This window comes from Opisthocomus hoazin, chromosome 11 (assembly GCF_030867145.1).
Source record: "Opisthocomus hoazin isolate bOpiHoa1 chromosome 11, bOpiHoa1.hap1, whole genome shotgun sequence".
NCBI classification, from domain to species: Eukaryota; Metazoa; Chordata; class Aves; order Opisthocomiformes; family Opisthocomidae; genus Opisthocomus; species Opisthocomus hoazin.
This window is the reverse complement of record NC_134424.1, coordinates 19,745,207-19,764,040: the sequence shown is the minus strand read 5'-3', so window position 1 is coordinate 19,764,040 and position 18,834 is coordinate 19,745,207. Positions and strand designations below refer to the sequence as shown.

General features: G+C 50.0%; 1 protein-coding gene across 2 annotated transcripts in view; it reads right to left on the bottom strand.

Annotated features, from left to right (window-relative positions):
- Positions 1–18,834, bottom strand: part of BSN (bassoon presynaptic cytomatrix protein) — a 93,991-nt gene that overhangs the window by 70,606 nt on the left and 4,551 nt on the right. For both annotated transcript variants that reach the window (XM_075432874.1, XM_075432875.1), the window contains exon 2: positions 764–1,163. In XM_075432874.1, the coding sequence (XP_075288989.1) occupies positions 764–1,163 (400 nt within the window). The remainder of the gene's footprint in view (positions 1–763; positions 1,164–18,834) is intronic.

Sequence of the window (18,834 nt, the reverse complement as noted above, 5' to 3'; positions counted from 1 at the left end):
CTGTTTTGTCACACACTGGAGCGGCACAGTGGCTTTAAGCTTCTGTTATTGAGCCTGAGAGCAGGAATCTCTATGGTTTGGCTCTTAACAGCTGCAAAAAGCAACCGTATCCCTTCCCACCCTGACTGGAGGTCTCCAACCCGACGGGTCAGCACAGGTAGCCCCCTGCCCCAGTGAGCCCCAGCACACTCCCCCCCTCACCGCCGCTGCCAGATCCACCCCCGGGAACCCAGCGCATCCATTTCACACATCCCACACGGCGCAAAACACTCCCCCGGCAAGGCATCATCTCACGCACGACTTTGCACTTCTCTCCTGCCACCAAGCCTGATGCCATCTGAAACTCACTTGCCACCAACCATCACCGCCTGGGATGAGTCAGGGTCTAAGACGATCGACACCTTGGGGTTGCCAACAACCCCTCTGCCTTCCTCCCGCTGCCGAGTCCTTCGACTTCAGGGCAGTTTTGTGTACATGGACCTCACCTCAGCCAAGCATTCTGCAGTCCCAGCAAGAGAGACTAAACCTCTCTGCTGGTCTACCATCTCCCTTTAACTAACTTACCTCCCCACCTCATCATAGCTCACATTATCACAATTATCCCCTGATTAACCAGCAGAGCCCTTGCTCTCAGGCAACGCTTTACAGCTGCCAAAAGCAAGGGGGAATTTCTGTGCTTGCAGAAAAGAAGAACCTCCCCTTGCAGACCCCACTGCCCACCCGACCCAGCCGGGAAGGCTGCGCGAGGACCAGGCGGCCATACCTGGGTGAGGTGCGGGTTGGGGTTGAAGCCGCACTGGTTGCAGACTTTGCTGTGACACTGGGTGCAGGCGTTGAAGTTCGGCTGGCCCGGGGAGGAGGTGAGCTCAGTCGTCTTGCATATGGGGCAGAGCGTGCTGCTGGGGAGCGGGGCGATCTGCGGGAGCGAGTAGGGAGAAGTAGGGGTGCTGCCCCGGTCCGGCGACGCCGAGGGAGACCTCCCCGAGCCCTGGCTCCTGGCATCCACCTGCAGCATCCTCCGCGGTCCCTCCGCCGGTGGTCCGGGCTGGCCCCGGCCCCTCATCTCCCGGGGGCTCTGGGAGCTGGGCGCAGTCTGAGCGAGGGAGGGGGACGCTGCCCGCTGGCCTGCGGCCTGATCCAGCTGCTCTGGTCTCCTCACCGTGCTGAAACATCATTAAAAATACACAGAATAAGCCAGGTTTAGTACATTCAAATGATGACAGTCAAAGCAGAAAACACCTAAAGCACCCTCTCTGCCCACAAAGCCCCAGCTCAGCCAAGGAGGCACAGCGAAACCACGCTGCTAACCAGGGAAATTGCTCAGACGGGCAGAAGGACACGTTCCACCTTACAAAACAAGGCGCAATTTCAGCTTTCCCTTATATAACCCAGCAGCAGGGATATAAGTAAATTATTCGGCATGTTCCGAGCTGAACTTGAGTCGGAAAGTTGCGCAGAGAACGGGAAGGAGAAGCGTGGGGCAGCTGAGGCTCCCACCAGCCAGGGCTCCCCGTCAGCCCTCCTCCAGCACAGCCCCGTGCTCCACCAGGCAGCGGCACCTCGCTTCGCAGACTGCGGGGAGACGGCCAACGCGCGCTGAACCATCTTCTCACAACCTACTTTTAGGAGTTGCTGTGAAGGAAAAAGACTGTGAAAAGCTCTCTCTCTTGAAGAAAAACCCCTCCAGAAGCCCAAAGCTGGGAGGAGAGCTACTTATACCTTCTCCTGTCGTGCAAGTCACAGGTGAAGGCAACTGAGGGCTTGTTTCCCACCAGCTGCAGCAGTGGGAAATTAAGAGAGAAGGCATCAGCTCTGCTTTAGTAATCATTACTACAAGGAGAAGCATGGGGAAGAGGGGCTTGTGTGGGCGGCTGTCCCCCAGCTGAACCCTATTCTGGGCGATGTAGGTCTCGGCTGGGCAGAAAACCAGCAGGGACGCACCAGGTTGCCAGGACAGGGCTGTGAAACCTCCCTATGAAACCTCAGTTACCCAGATGGAGCGGTGCTGAGCTCGGCGTCGCGCCTGCTGTCGGACAGGCAGCCACCCACCCCCAGAGCCTGTGCAGGATGCCAGCCCAGAGCTCGGGGAGAGGGTCCAGCAGCTCCAGGCAGCTCGGGAGCAGCTTCGGCTGCGAGAGCCTTGAGCTCTCGTGCTGGAGAGCAAGGCACGAGGTCCCACACAGCCGACCTCTCACGTTATTCAGGGCAGGTACCCCGCAGCGTGCTGCTGATGGACTACGAGCACACGAGAATGAATCTCCAATGGAAGGTGTATATGTAATTAGAGGGGTTTTAGGTAACAGAATCAGCCAGGGCACGTGCTCTTCGAATATTTCTCAAAAATGCAGAAGCCCTAGTGCCCTTACTACCTGTGATCTACAGCTGTTTAAGGAAAAACATTACTCAGAATCTCAAATTTAATAAATTGCTGATTTATCCAAGCAGGGTCTGACCTTACAAAGATTTAAAATGGAAACTTAAATGCATAACACTAATGAAATTTAAAGTGCATGTTGCCACAGTAATAGGAACTCAGATGAAAATAAATATTAAAATAGCACTTTGGGAATACTTTTCAGCTGCAGATTGAAACCCACTTCTCTGAAGGAGGAATTGCGCAATAATCATAAAGCAAAGCAATAAGGGAGTAACTGATCTGCTCCGGAGTAAAGAGCAAACCGCACCTGGCCCTGCAGCCAGACGCCTGCAACAAGTGCCAGGGGCAGGATCGTGCTCCCCCATCACGAATATGGACGCCCTTGAGTTCAGAGTCGGGGTTTGCCTCCCGATGCTGAGGGCTGCAAAGCTGCTGCCCCACAAAATGCGTGGCATCCGTAGCTGGCGGAGATGGGAGAGCCCAGGCTCAGACACTGGGAGAAAGGACTGTCAGAAAGGAAAATGCACTTTCTCTCCTTAACTTTAATTCTTATAAAAGCAGCGCTTATGTATTAGAATACAGACTATCCAAATGCTGTATTAAACAACACTGAAATGACATCATTTGAAAAGATTAATGTATATACGGTCAAATAACTGTTGTTTGGAACAAGGGAATGGTTATTTCACTGCAAATTTAAAAATTCAATTTTTTTTTCCCATTTGATATGAAAAGAAAGTTTGCCACCAAGTAGGAATTCTGACTCCAAACCAGCTCTGACCATAGAAATACCACTAAACCACAGTTTTACTTCCCAGCTCAGTGAAAAATGGGAAAACCTTTAAGCAGCTACCCACAGCGGAAGTGTTTAGCAGTATAACCGTAGTTACCACCTAATTTTGCAGCTGGTATTAGCAGTACTAACAGTCTGGCTTATTTAGTTCAAGTACCTTTCTTTAAATAAAAAGTGAATTTTTTTGCTGAGTGAAGTTTTTGCTGTTAATCAATGTGAGGAGGGCCATACCTCTGAAGCTGTGCTCCATCAAGAGAAGCCGTCACACCAAACACAGACAAGCTCAAGGCTCTCTTGAAAAAGTAAAAACCCATGAGAAAAACCAGACACGGTGCTGTTAGTTTGCCTTGAGCATCATTCCTGGCACAGAAGAGGGAGGAGGGTAGCTGGGCACTCGCTGCCTGGCGGGACTGTGCTGCTCCCAAGATTCTCTCCCAGCCTGGGCTGGAGCTCCCTCCTGGCTGCCTTCACCTTTTTCTGGTGCAAAGAAAAGCTGTGCACCATCTCCGTCCCGCTCCCAGCAGCAGCTTCGCTCTGTGCATTTGTGTCATCACTGCATGTGAGTCCCCATCTGGAGTACTGTGTCCAGTTCTGGGCTCCCCACTTCAAGAAAGATGAGGAGATACTGGAGAGAGTCCAACGCAGGGCTACAAGGATGGTGAGGGGACTGGAGCATCTCTCCTACGAGGAGAGGCTGAGGGAGCTGGGCTTGTTCAGCCTGGAGAAGAGAAGGCTGCGAGGCGACCTAATATATGCTTAGAAATATCTGAAGGGTGGGTGTCAGGAGGATGGGGCCAAACTCTTTTCAGTGGTGCCCAGTGACAGGACAAGGGGCAATGGGCACAAACTGAAGCAGAGGAAGTTGCATCCGAACATGAGGAAGAATTTCTTCACTCTGAGGGTGACGGAGCCCTGGAACAGGCTGCCCAGGGAGGTTGTGGAGTCTCCTTCTCTGGAGATATTCCAGACCCGCCTGGACAAGGTCCTGTGCAGCCTGCTGTAGGTGACCCTGCTTCGGCAGGGGGGTTGGACTGGATGACCCACAGAGGTCCCTGCCAACCCCAAACATTCTGTGATTCTGTGATACACGGGGCGGTCTGGGGTCTACAGTGTCAGAAGCCTGGGTTTCGCCCCCTGCTCTGCGGCAACCACCTCTCTTCCCTTCCCCACACGGTTAAATGAGCATCTGCCCATCTCCTGTGTGATGCACTGCAAAACACCCACAAAAATTCACCCTCAGCTCTGCACAAGGGAGAAGGCTAAATTACAGGGTTGCTTGCCACGTAGCCCAGAGCTAAAAATCACCCTGACAGATTAATCCGTACCCAGGTCTGCTTCTCCGTCAGACACTTCGCCTGATCAAAAAGGCGCAGAGCTTTCCTTGTTCCTCTCAGGAACAAGCACGGCTGTGAAACCAGCCTTTCTATTTAGGGCTGGTGCCAATGTCCCGGCAGGCTGGGAGGAGATGGAGAAGGACTAGGAGGGAACAGCTGACTGAGATGATCAGAAGCACGAGCAGCATAATGAAAACCAAGGGTCAAAGCCATCCTTCGCAAAACTGAGTGCAGCTGTGCAAGATGTCACAAGCACCTTGGACTTTTTATGTCTGATTTTTTCCCTTCTGTAAAAATGTCGGATTTTCATTGATACAACAAGAATTGGGAAGGCTTTGAAAACAAAATCCTATGTACAGCCAAACCAAATGTTAGGCTTTCAATTGGCTGGGTAAGGTTTAATTTCAGAAGAAAGATGGTTTGTCCGAAGCCTAACGTCCGATGGCACGGCAGTGCCACTGAAAAGACGGCAGCGGCTTTGGGAAAGATGGAAGCAGTACAGTGACATAGTATGGGCTTACAATCCCGCTCCAGTAAATTGGTACGGCGTTCTTATTTGGGAATTGCTAGGTGAAGTCAAGGCCTGTAGAAGGAAATTGCTCTAATTTAACTCAGGTTCATCAGTGCCACTAAATTTCACAGACAAGACCCATTTTGGAGCCAGCTTCCCAAGGGATGTCAACAGGTCCTTTTGCATACAAGATGCAAACATGGGAGCAGGGTAAATGCCAACACTGTTAAAGTCTTTGCTCTAAAATCAAGTAACACTGATATTACACAAAATCAATGCACACAGCTGGTAACTCAGACTTGTTCAGGCATGGTGTGTGGAAAAGCTCAAGAGACAGCATGTGCATTGGTTTTCTCTTAATTTCTTGGGTTTTCTCCTAATTTTCTGTTCCCCCCTTGAACTCACTGGCCGCATCCCTCTACTCAGCTGCCACCAAACCCCACGGTGGGGCCACCAAACCCCACATCCACGGGGGCTTGGCATTTTTGGTCCAAGTAAATCCTTCAGGAGCCGCAGCCCTTTTATGCAACTGGGAAACATGGATTGTATCTCTTCCTCTGCCTGGTGGATATTTAAATGGGTCTCCTGCTCGCTGGGCAACCAATCCAATTACTACATTCTAGTATATAAAAAGAACATGAAAACAAATGGTGCTATCACCATCATTTTCCAAAGAGCACGCCCTGCTCGGGCTTTGCAAAGAAGAGCTGGATTTGTCTGCAGAAGGGAGCTCCTGACTTCATATTCATATCAAAAATAAGCAAAACGGGGACAAGCAAGTCTTTTCTAATAGTAGAAAAAGCGGGCAAACTGCTCACCTGCAGTAAAACCAAGGGTAGAAGACGCAAACAAATCAAGGTAAAGCATGAAAAGAGAGAAGAGGTTTGGACGCTCACACCCAAAAAAGGGAGGCTGGGTTAATGAACATGAATTAGAGCTGCTCAGCTACGAGCAGAGGTTTGACCTAGTTGGTTCGACAGAAACCCAGTGTGAACATCCGCACGACTGATTTTAAGAATCGCTGAATATAACCTATTTAGAAAAAAAGAGGTAGCTAACAAAAGGGGAGTTGCACTCTAGGTCAAAATGGCACCGGGTTTGACTCAGAAATCATGATTCCTAATGCTTATGGGTCAGCATAGAAGCTCCGTGGGATACTATCAAATATTAGCTGGTATATACTGCCTATCAGGAGGTCAGACTAGAAAATATGACATGCAACCTTTTAATAAACAAGGAGAAAATGAAGTGTCTGATGGGGAGAGCCTCCGGTTTCAGCTACGCGCACTGAAAACCTCACACTGGCAATGCTGAAACACCCACCAAGCTCGGGAGTCTTACTGGCGGCAGCTTTGTGGCTCTGAACGTGCGACACCCAACATGGGGAACCCTGCATCAGGCTCTGCTCGGACAAAAAAAGAAGCAGTTACAGAATTAAAAATCAGCACCTGCTTAAATACAAGTGCACCCAACAATTACATTCATGGCCATGCAGGAAGAAGTTTATACTAGAAATGTGTGTACTGGATAGTTTCAAAACAGCGAGTGCCACACAGCTGAAAACAAAACAGAAAGTACGAAACGGTAACTAGAAACCATCAGGGAGTATTTTATTAGCTGCCAAACAAACACTCTGATGAAAAGCCACGGTGTTTAATGACTTGCTTTTGCGAGCAGTGGAAAAACCCTGTTCTCCTGCAGCTTTGTGCTCCAGGGTTGCTTTCTCCCCGTCAAATAAGACACAGCCTCTGTCAGGCAATTTTCCTGCGACTGAGGCATCCCTAATGGGCATCCCCTGACGCTGAGCAGCAAACCTGAGCTCCCGCTCCAGGCTTTCGCCCGAGCTGGGCAATCATTCGGGTCCCTAACCTCCACCACATACTTGTTCTCATAAATGTAGAGGAAGCCGACATCCTCGAATCCTCTGCCTCCCTGTTAAACCCCACTGGGGCTGGGCTTCAAGCAGGGGCTGCCAGGCAGGTGGTGGAATAAGCCGCTTGCCCTTAACGCACCAGACTAACGACCTTTCCCAGAGGAACCGCATCCCAGCACAGTCCTGCCATGGGGCAAGCAGCACTGGGATGCACAGTGTGCCACCTTCCTCCTCTGGTTTCGCAGAAGGGAACACAATTAGCACTGGTGCCAGCTTTTCCCCTCGTTTAAAATGCAGAGGTCTGCGCAGTCCATGGAAAGATAACAAGAACCAGAATTCTTCCAGTTTACATCCACGTTGTAGGTGCATGATTCGGTATACCACAAAGCCAAGACTAGGAAAAGCCTCAGTCCACCACAAACCAGTTATTCTCCACCTTATTAGCATCACGTCTCATTCAGCCGAGCATCAGCAACAAGCTAATGCATCACTGTCGCTCACGCTGCTGAACAAAGTATGGTTGCTGAGAAGCATCTGCCATCTTCTCAGTTGAATCCTATGTACTGAAAGAGGGGTTTATGACTGATTTAAGCTCTAAATAAACATTTACTTGCTTATTTTCATTCCCACACACTGCCTTTTTGTAAATGTTTGGGAACCATTATCCATTGCAGTTGCACTAGATGATCGTTGCAGGTCCCTTCCTGAACTATTCTATTCTATTCTATTCTATTCTATTCTATTCTATTCTATTCTATTCTATTCTATTCTATTCTATTCTAATTTTGCTATGTGGCCAATAAATACTTAACTTGCACCTAATTTGGCCCTGGTTGAGCCAAGAGCAATTTCCCCTGGGCAATTTGCAACATAAAACCAGAGGAAGGGCTGCTCACAGCCCAGCATCCCCAAACTTCTCTCCAGAAAATCCCAAGGTCTGATGTCTACGAGTCACCCTGCGTAGACCATGATGAACACCTGCAACTGAATGCAAGACAACTGCTCCCCGCAGAGTCCAGAGCAGCCTCTACAAACCCCAAGATCTGAACCAGAGTCAGGGGAGACCTTTGCACATCTCCCACGAGCCCTCACAAGCCAGAAAGTCACCGAGTAACCTGCAGATCACCATGTCCTGCTCTGGGGAGCTGCTCTTTCAGCTCCTGATGCCTGAAATGTGCAGCCATCACTGTCAGGACCTTGGCCAAGCCCCTCAGAGACAGCGGCAACTGGCATGACAGAAGAGCCTGCAGGTAACGATCTCAGTCCAATATATATCAAAGAGATTTCTTCTGAGATAGCTTTACAGGAGCAGGCACACTGAAGGTTGAAAGATTTGAACGGGTCTCCTTTTCAAGTGACATTAACTGTTGCTGAGAACATTTACGATCTTGAACTTCAAAGCATTAAAATCTCTCAGGGATAAGTGGGGTGTCCGATATCCATTCTGCCTCGGTGTCAGGGAAAATCTGTTTCCTCTGTGATAGCAGAAAACTACATGTAAATCTCCAACAACAGAGTAGAAGCCACTTCTTGATCGTGATGCAGTTAGCTGCTGTAAGAGGAGCGGTACAGCTCGCCGTGGAGAGCCAGGAGGGCGCAGATGCTGAGCAGGAGCCCTGGCTTCGCCGTGCCTGCAGAAATGCCATCCCTGGGGTGAACGCGGAGCTATTAGAAAGCTCCACAGGATTTCTGCTCCAGCATCTGTATCTGTCTGGGTACTCAGGAAGTACCTGGAAAATACAAAGCAAGCAGGAACGGTAGCTCATCCAGTGAATGGGTTCAGTCAGTGGGTCAGGTTTGGACCACTGGTGCAGGCGAAGACCAGCCTTGGAGCCCTTGAGGAGACCTGGAAGGAAAGGAGGGAGCGGGCACCCCAGGATACCACCAAAGGGGAGGATGCTCAGCACGTCTGTCTGACTGCAGGACTCATTAAGGCCCCCCCGCCTCCGTTGAGCACACCAAACTCCCCTTTAATTCAGGGGAGGGCTGGGGGTGGCTGTGCTCAGGGGATGCTGCTGGATGGTAAAGTGGGCTGCTGCCTGCAGAGCTCCTCTCCTCTTTATTGCAGGACCTGGAAGGTCTGCAAGAAATGATGAGGAGCCCTGCCACAGCGATACGGCTCTGTGACGGACACCAGGCAGCACATACTGAAAGGGTGGCTGAAATGGGGATAAATGTCCCCCGAAGTCACAGTGAGGTGTGGGCTGGAGCCGTCTCTTCAATCTGATTTCCACCTAGCTATTCGACGTGTGGCCTCCGTACCCTTCCCGGGTCCAACCGACTGCTGGGAGCAAGGCATTTACGCATGTTAAACATCACATAATTTATAAAGGGTCGTGACAATCGTGAAACCGTGGACACCAGAATGGACGACTGTGATGGGCAGAGCATCCCAGCCAAAGAGCAACCCCTGCCCTTCGCCTCCATCCACTTACAGCTTATAACCCAGCTCCAGCAACTACACGGTAAAAGAGCCGATTGCCACAGTCACGTGTAACTAAAGACCTTTGTCCTACTAAAACTGACAGCATGAATGACTGCGCTGTATTTATGAAATGTCAGCAAAGCCAGAAGATCAACCACAGCATGACGCTAAGGAACTTTTACCGGACACGTAATGTTCATTAAGCTGATCTTGTAAATCAATGATTAAACTCTCCCCCCTCCCCCCAAGAGCCTCTCCGATTTTAATTGGCAGCAAAACCATTTTTGGGTTAGGTTGTTAACTATTCCCTAAAGCAATGCAGAATAAAGCTACCGGCTCCTGACTTCGCCCTGCGACGTGCACGGTGCCTGCTCTGAGACACCAGAACTGGCGACAGAAACGTCCCGTAACAGCGACTGCGATACGCTCGGCTTCAGCCTATCGCAGCACGGGAAAAAACACACAAATACACACAACTACTGTAATATTTAGATTTAAATGGGGAAAAAGGAGTCAGAAAAAGTGAGGAAGTTTGTTATAAAGAAATTAAAGGCAGCAGGTGGCAGGGTAAGACGGGGAAGTTTCCATGGCACCTGTTGGCACATTAGGGCCTCAGGTAAGAGTACGCTGCAAAGAAAGGGTTGAAGACATGGCCACAGCAAGGCAACGTAACTAAACAGTGGAGCACATAAGGCTACAGGAGTAAAAGGAAATCGTTAAAAAGGTGAAAATTGTATCTACATGAAGAAAAAACAAACAAAAAAACCCCACAAATTGTGGCAAATCAAATTTAAAACACTAATAAAACATAAAAACAAACACCTGAAGGAACAACTCGTAAACTGGAGCCAAAAACAATAAAATTTGTTTTAAACTTTCGAGATAGAAAATCTGCCAGAGAATCTGGAAAGCTAAAAGAAGATTGAAATGGAACAGAAACACTTCAGGAAGGCAAGACCGCAAAAGAAAAGATAAATCCAGCCTTCGCCATGCTGTTTGCTAAAGACAAATTTATGAGGGTTCCCACACCAGAACAATTTCAAATACAGGATTAGTCTGAAAAATCGTCTCAGCAGGAGAAACGTCAGGATAGAAATCCAGAAAGAAAGAAGGAAAACCAGAAGCTAACGATGATGAAACAAGCGGGAGCCTGCTGGTGGGTTGGTAACTGGTCACAGTTTAGGACACCAAGGACAGAGGGAGATGGTCCTCTTTTCACAAGCAGAGCTGCAGGACCCTGCCATGGGATAAATGGGATATATTCATGAACAGCCTGGGAAGGAGGGGAACAATGAAGGGACAAGTTTGCTGAGTCGTACAAATATATTCAGGGTATTCAAAGCTAAAACTGAACGCAATGAGCTTTCGAAGGCTCTCCTGCAATGGATGTTTCGGAACACCACGGCAGGTGAAATCCAAGGTCAAGAAACGCAGAGAAATGCACGGAAGATGATAAGACAACCATAGCCACGCGCAGTGATGGGCTCTCGATGAGATATTGCCGCTCTGCAAAGTGTTCTTCAACCCATTTTGGACACTTCTCAGAAAATGTCAATTTAATGCTCATCAACAAATATAGAACGATCTACAAAAAAATAGACAATTAAGTTATTTTGGGAAAAACGCGTTCTGGAAAGCAATTCAAAGAGAAAGGCAGAGGCAGCCCGCTCCCTTGACTTGCTTCTGGCTTTTTTTTCCCCCAGCGAGTGGCACGAAGGTCTGGTTTTGCAAGGCTCCCTTTTGAGTTTCAGGCCCGATTCAGCCCCAGAGCCGGAGGGGTTTCTGCAGCTGTGGGCCCGCTGTGGGCAAGTGCCCGACGTGAGAGCGGTTTGCTGCTGGCAGGTGGAAAGGGGTCTGTCCCAGGGGTCTGGCTCCACCAGGACAGCATTTGCGGTCCTGTCCACACCACCCGTGGGTACCCGCGCTTCCACGAAACCCCCAGCAGCAAGAAGTTTGCCTTTGACCATTAAGAAGCTGGGAAGACTGCACAGCCTTTTTTTTGGAGGACTTCCACCCATGCTCCAAAATTAAAAGCCAATGCAAAAAAAGAAAAAAGTATCATTATCCATCTCCGTGATAGCTTGAGTCAACCGAACGCAGCCCAGAACGAGGAAAAACACTCATTCCAGCCATAAAAAATAGGAAGATCCATCAGAAAGAGAAGCGCTGTTAAAAAAGAAGGGGTAATGACATAGCAGAAAGAAATCGGCTTGTATTTTTAGAAAAAGGAATGAAAAACCCAGTTAAAGCAGCAATTTCCCGGAGAAGAAATCAGACTACCGTACTGCGGAGAGACACGCAGCTCCTGGTGACTGCAGCCAGCGGCGACAGAAAAAATCCTGGCTTTGCACCCCTATTTGTTTGAGCCTGCGTACATGAAGCAGGAGACCTAACAGGTTTTAACTGGCATCTGTGCAAAACTGCAGCAATTTTATCCGTTGTTGAACTGCGTCTTTGCACCTCACAGCATTTAGGCCACCTCATAATTGTCTTTCTAGCTCTTCCCCAGACCATTTAGGTCCTTAATTACCATTTAGGTCCTTAATTTCTTTTTTTTTTTCTTTTTTGGTTGCATCAAGTTACCAGGAGAGCTGACATCTAAGGTGTGGAAGAGTAATCAAGAGAAGATCGTTTGGGCAGGGACTAAGAAAACGGAGATGAACTCCTGTCTCCCCCCAAGAGCTCCAAGTACTGCGCACGTAGAGGGGCAGATGGTAGAACTGATGAGCCCACGCTTCCCTGCGAGGAGGAGAGCTTTGTGTCCAACCCAGCCAGACACCTCTTGATGAAAACTTCACATCAGGTTGTGCCTGTCAGAAACATTTCTCAGGCGCAGAAGTTTCTCCATCCCTGATGTTCTCCACACCAGCACACATGGTCCGATAATGTCTATCACTGGAGACAAGACCACATTTGCAAGTGCCTGCTGAGGACACCGCCCTGGGGCTGCCAGCCAAATGCCTTGCACAGGTCAGGGTCAATGTAGCTGTTTGTGTGTCTTAGATCCACACTTTCTGGTGTTCAGAGATTTGAATTGGAAGGTCAAATGCCAATGGCAAACCAAACTTGGAATTAATTGCATTTGTGTGTGTAAAACTGGTTCTTCACAATAGAAAGATAAAGCAAACCCAAAGAATAATACATTACCAACACCGCCAGAGACACCATCAGCTTCCATATTTCAAGCTGTTCAGTTTAAATGTACTTTTGAAACAGGAGAGTCTGAAACTCCCCTGCCAAATTCTTCACAGGATCAAAGGAAAGCACTTCTCCAGCGTCTGCAGTTCTTCGAGGCGCCTTGTCCCTGCACGCATTTCCCTGCCGCACTTACCTCAGACCAGAACATTTGTCCCCAAAGAGATTGACGCATCTGCATATTTGATGCTCTCTGTCCTCGTGGTCCCACTGAAAAGGCTTAACTTGGCAGAAATGGGGTAAAACTTGGAAAAAAAAAAAAGAGGTAAAACTTGCGGCTGAGAAGATAACTTGCTAAGTGAACCGGATTTTAGGTATGTTGATGAGTAGCAGGCATTTTATTACTACCCAAAGCAGCTAGCTGATTTTGTTTGCACATTTCAAAGAAACAGAGAGATGTGATAATTCAGAGTGTTTGGGATTATATTTTTAGTTAATTATAAATGAAAATTAAGTTGGTAATTACCAACATGGGTTGGGTGAAAACTGAGTTGTATGGCCAGCAGGAATCATGCCCTAATCCACTAACCAGTTTAGCTAGGAGATACTTCAAGACGAAAAAGGCAGACAAAAAAGAGTACAAAAGGGATGCCTAAGGAGATGCTTCTTCAGAGTCTTCTCCCAGAGTGATGCTTCTGGATGCCTTATTTTTGCCAGGTTAAGGTAAATAGTGGCATATAACGTAGTAACACGGACCATCTCTTCCTCTCAAACGAGAACCGATGTTCTGTCACAACTTTAGTCTAATAAAGCGGTAAACGGGCTCTACCTGCTCTGAAACGCCCCACCAAGGAAGGTTCAAAGGACAGCAAAGGCCCACACGTCCCCTCTGCTGCTCTCCTGCGGCCGAGCCCTGTGTGGTAGGACGGGCTGGGCTGGCGGTGCGCTTGCAGGACCAGCAGACCCAACGATCTCCACTCCGGCTAAATGGAAACAGCCCATCTTTCCTTGCGTGCTCCCCAGCTACAGGACTCCCAAGCAACACAGCCGCAACAGGACCAGCAGACAGGGGGAAAAAGGGGAAGGCTTGGAAATTTCCGCTCCTTGGGACTACAGAGCTGCCCTGAATGCAAAGGGACGGTCGGGGCACACGCTGAGCAGCACGGACCGATCTACAGCGAGGTGAGCAGACCCCAGCATCGCCTCCTCACGTACGCCGGCGTCAGGAGTATCTACAGCCAGCTACCGAGCCGCCTGGCCCCCACACGCTGTGCCCCGGCGCTATCTGCCGCAGACATCTCACGGGTTCGTATCGGAGGAGACGCAGCCCGCGGATGTGTTTCGGGAGCAGCCTGCCAGCGGCTCCCCCACCCTCCTAAGAGTCCTTCCCAGCGCGGATTAGAGGAGAGCAGCGAAGGTTCGGAAGGGCAGAAGTCCAAAGGATCACTGCCAACGCCTGCCTGGTCTGTCGAGAAAACTGGCTGTGAACAGGTGAAAGGAAACCTGAAGTACGGTGGCTTACTGTCAGTGGGCAGAAAAGAACAAAGCCGACGTTTCCCACTTCACGGGAAAGCTCTGCGTGCTGCGAGGACAACGCGCGGTTCGCTGCGTCCTACTGCTGCTCCTACAAGGAGCACGTAACGGGTCTCCAACTTGGAGCCCCACGATGAGCTCCCAGGCTTGGAGTCAACACCACAACAGAAGCTACTGTAGGAAAGGCACTGAAAAAGCCTACTGCAAAATTCAGATGGAAAAAAAAAACCCCACCATGACTATGCCATCCTGTAGCCTTGGAGGTTATCGCCAAGCACGACGAGCACGGCTCAGGCTGTAACCGCCTTCGGGGGTTAAACGAACCAGCCCAGCCGGGCCAGGGCAGCACGTGCCAGCATCGCGCTGCCCAACCGCACCGCAGACGTACCTGGAAAGGCTTCAAACCATCGGCGCTCACTCTGGCAGTTAGCTGGGAGTTTAGTGTTTAAAAAAAAAAAAAAAAAAGGAAAGAAAGAAAAAACCCAAGCAAACAACAATTTGTCTCCCTAAGAAGATTAATAGGTGCATTTAAAGAAATCAGTCTGTAGGCTTAATGAGAAAGAGGCAGCAAAATCCTAAATGTGAGACCTCCTACAGCTCTGCAGTCCAGCTGTACAATCAAATAATAGTTTATGTAACTAGGATTGGAACAAAATAAATTAAAAGTAATTTCATGTTTCGTCAAAGGCAAAAGTACAGTTCAGAGTCGATGTGGAAAAAGATCCAGTTCAGCACTGCGTTTGCCCCCAGCCTTCTCTAAGCTTTGCATTATCAGCTGATTTGGTTTTTGCACAAGAGGAAGGCAAATTAACCAGTCCCTTCAGAGCTTATTTATACATTTCCAAATTTCAGCTATTTCTATTTTATAACACGTAACTTCACATATCTGTAACTGAAATGTTTTCTTTAGAGATGAAAGAAAAAAAGAAGCCACTTTGTTTTTCCCAGGCTGCAATCCGTTTTTTTCTGGCTTAAAAAAACCCCAAAAAACCCACAGTTAACAGCTACAACATGTCAATCTTTGAAAGTAATTCCCACACACGATTTCATCCTTTTGCAGATATTAAATATGGCAAAATCTCCTCGTGCTCCTCACGTCTAGACCGATGGAGGAAGGATGAAAGCCACAGACAGACCTTCTCATACTGGGGAGCCCGCAGCAGACCCAGCTGGGTCACCCGTGGGCTGACAAGAAGGGCAGGGTCCCTCTGGATCCATTTAACAACAGAAAAAGACACATCTAATATTGACTTCATGCTTGTGTATGACCCCCAAGGACGGAGCACCCTGAGAAGGAGCACCCTGGGACCACGCCAAGGAGAGGTGACGTACTCCAAGCGTCTCCTAACAGAGCTCAAAATCCATAAGTAAGGCCACGTTCCAAAATAAATCCCCACATTCACAATGCTCCAGTCCTCAGCAGAGCACTGGTCCTGCAAAGGGATGTCCACCGGAGCCAGGCTCCGAGCTCGGCGTCAGCCTCGCGTCCTTCTCGGCGACTGGAGAAGCCCGTGAGCCCCCACTGCCAGGAAAGACTCAAAACAGGCTACAAGGCAACATTCTACTGGCAGGGAAGAAAAAACGGACAAAAGGTTCCAAGGCTGCTCTCAGTAACGGAGATCAGCCCTCTGAAAGTCTCCCCACCCTGCAGCACCCACACAGGCGCCCGTGCCTCCGGCACCTGGGGTGGGTCGGAGCGGGGCATGCCAACCTCAAGCACGCCGGCTGAAACACGGCGTTTTGCCACGTCTGCACCAGGCAACGTTTCGGTCCAAGGTGATTTTTTTTCCCCTGCGGCCTTCAGAGGAGCTGTCAAATCCTCGCCTGAAAGCTACTCAGCGTGGGAAACTGCTTTGTCACGTCTGAGAAACCGTGGTCCCTGGCAGGTCCCGGAGCCAAGCGAAGAACGGTTAGTCACACCCGCTCGAAGAAACTCAAAATTCAGCAACGCTTCTCAAGCAGCATGGATGCATCTTCCCTTGGAGCCCTACAGTATCTGCTTGCTCCAGGCTGCGTTCTGTCAAAAAAGGGGGAAACCCTGCAAGAAGAGGGCAGGAGATGCTGTTCTCGCGGACAGCAGCTAAGCATGCTCAGGCAGCAGAGGTTCAGGTGACTGCAGGTGGGACAGGCAGCAAGTCACAGGCAGGAGATGGCAGCCTGCACCTCACATGGGGTTCAGAAGCTGCAGGACATGCCTGGCTGAAGCCACAGCACAGCACTGAAGCTTGCTCACAGAGAATGAGAAAACACCAAGAAACACAGGTATGGCCTCAACAGTTTTCAGGGAGGAGGCAAAGAGCTTCTCATGGGGCAGAGGAGCCTGTGCAGAGCTCGCTGCAATTCGGGAAGTCACTGTGTAACTGTGACGCAGTGAGAAGACTTGGTGTCCATAAGATGTCCCTTCCGTACCTCCTGTACCACTTTCTGCCTGGCTGTGAACACAGAGAAGAGGGGCACGGTGGACAAGGGTAGGACCATCACGTCATCTCCAAAGACTTAGCTTCAAGTTGTAACCTACGTGTCCCCACTGTGTCCCAGCCATGCAACATGCCCCATCATCTGGCTGCAGAACCAGAAACGGATGAACATGCCAGGCACCACTGTTCCCTGCTGCGAAAGCGGCTGGCCAGGACGGCCCACGTCCAACTCTTGGAACACACTGGGGCTTGAAGGTGTCGTTATCCCTCAGGAAAGCACACGGAAGTTAAAGTACATCTGCATGTCTCGAACGCATGGACTACTGCAGGCAAGTCAAAACTGCATTTTGATATCAAACTAGAGTATCTCATGTAAGATCTTAGCCGTTACCTTGATAGCAGGACGATATGATGGGGTGACTAATGGCCTCTACCAGTGGGTAATGGCCCAGAGGTCTCCTCCAGTCCTGTGCTCCTACCTTTGCCCACCGGTACCTCACACACCCTGTTACTGTCACTTGGCTCTTGGACAACCGAGCCCATCATCAGCGAGCCCTAACGGTCTCTGAGCGGAGACGTTCGTCCTGGTTGCTCTGGGGTAAAGCCTCTTCCATACGTCAGGAAGCGAGAGGAGGATGAGGGCAGCCCGCTGAGGCGACTTGTAAGAAATGGGTTTTCAAGAAGGACCCTGCCACAGGAAACACTCAGGACAAGGACAGGAGGAAGGTCTGGGGACTCTGGTGTTCAAGAAGCAGACTGGGCAGGAGAGGGGTTCTTTCGTTGTAGCCCTTCTCAGAAGAGGCCCAATACACTTTACGGCATTAAACATACACGCGCTTTTCCTCTACAGACAATGACCTAGAAACACAGCTAAATCATTTTTGACAAAAGAGAACGCACCAAACTCTTTAATCACACCTTCAGGGGGAATAAAGGCAGCATGAACAGCTGATCTGCTGCACACCGCGGAAAGTACAGTTTTGGGCTGAGGGAGACCGTATATTGTAGGAGGTGAAGCTTTTATTTAAGCTTTGTGTGATCACACATCCCATCGCACCCCCCAGTAAACTGCTGCTACACTTATTTCTGCTCACTGTTTATATACATTTCATTGCCATTTGGCTAGCTTGGACCTCTAAACTCCAGATTTTATTTTAGCTTTGTTAGCCACCGTGACGATCTTCACCACCCAGCGCCAGAAATCAGGTTGGATGGGACACCATTGCTTTTTGTCTCAAGCCACACTATGTCATTTTTAAAAAAAAAAAAAGAGAAAAAAAATCGCAGCTTTTCTTGCCTTGGTGGATGATGTTCCTCTGCCTCTGAGGAGCTCAGCATGGGCAGGGAGTTCCTTTCTCCTGCCTCGTCAACCCACAGCCCCCAGCCTGTCAATGGGGCTGGGGTCTATCTTTGATACCAAACACGCACCAGTGAGCTATCAAGAGCCCAAGAGTCAGCGAGATACCATCACCAGCGTAGTTAAGTCATCTTTGACATTACAAATGAGCAGAGTAGGGGTGAGGAGCGCCCCAAGAACATCCCTTCCAGCCTCACAGCAAAGCACGGCCCAGCGTTAATAGGACGCGATGACACCGCTCCCTCCTGTAGGCTCCTCAATGGCTTGGTGGAGGTGCTGGGTGCTCTCAGCGAGGAGCCAGCTCGCTGGGCTTATAAAAGCTTCTCAGCGTCAGTGACACGACAAGCAAGTCCGGCAAGCCCGGTGATGACTGACAGGCTGCACAGCAGCGCTTCGGGGTCACGCCGAAGCTTAGCACCTCCAGGCACTAAAAAAAGACAAAAAACCTCTGCTCGTAAGAACAGTCGTGCCCATGGATTGATGCAAAAATAACAAATCTGTCATTCAGACATTTGAAAAGACAGCAATGGCTCAACAGTGACGATCTCAATCTCCAGAAAATATGTGCAGCGCTCCTAACAGTTTACAGCATGTGGGACCGGGATGACCAGCAGCACTCGCTGTCACTCATCAGCTGAAAAAAAAACCTGAGCAGGGTCCAGGAGCAGCGGCACTCATGAGCAGCGACGATCTTCTTTCCACACTTAGTGAAAAACCGGACTGCCATGGCGGCGGAGCCCGTCTCACCCTCCCGAGCTCCCCGGCTGTAGGGAATGCTGTCTGCGCTGACCGCCTGGCGCATCCTCCCGCGGGTGCCTCTCTACGCCAGGAACCCAGCCCAGGATCGCAACAGGACTGCGAGACAGACACCCTGGGCCGACGGCGTGCCACTGCGCCGGCCGGAGTCAGCGGCGAGGGCTGCAGGGAGCGGCCGGGTCCACGGCAGGCAGGCTGCGTCCTTCTGGCAGGTGGGCATCCAGACGCAGACCACCTATTCCCCAAACCAGTATAAACCACAGGAATACGCCGCGGCGCTGAGCACTTGTTCTTGCTGACACTGGAAACGTGGTGGGAAGCAC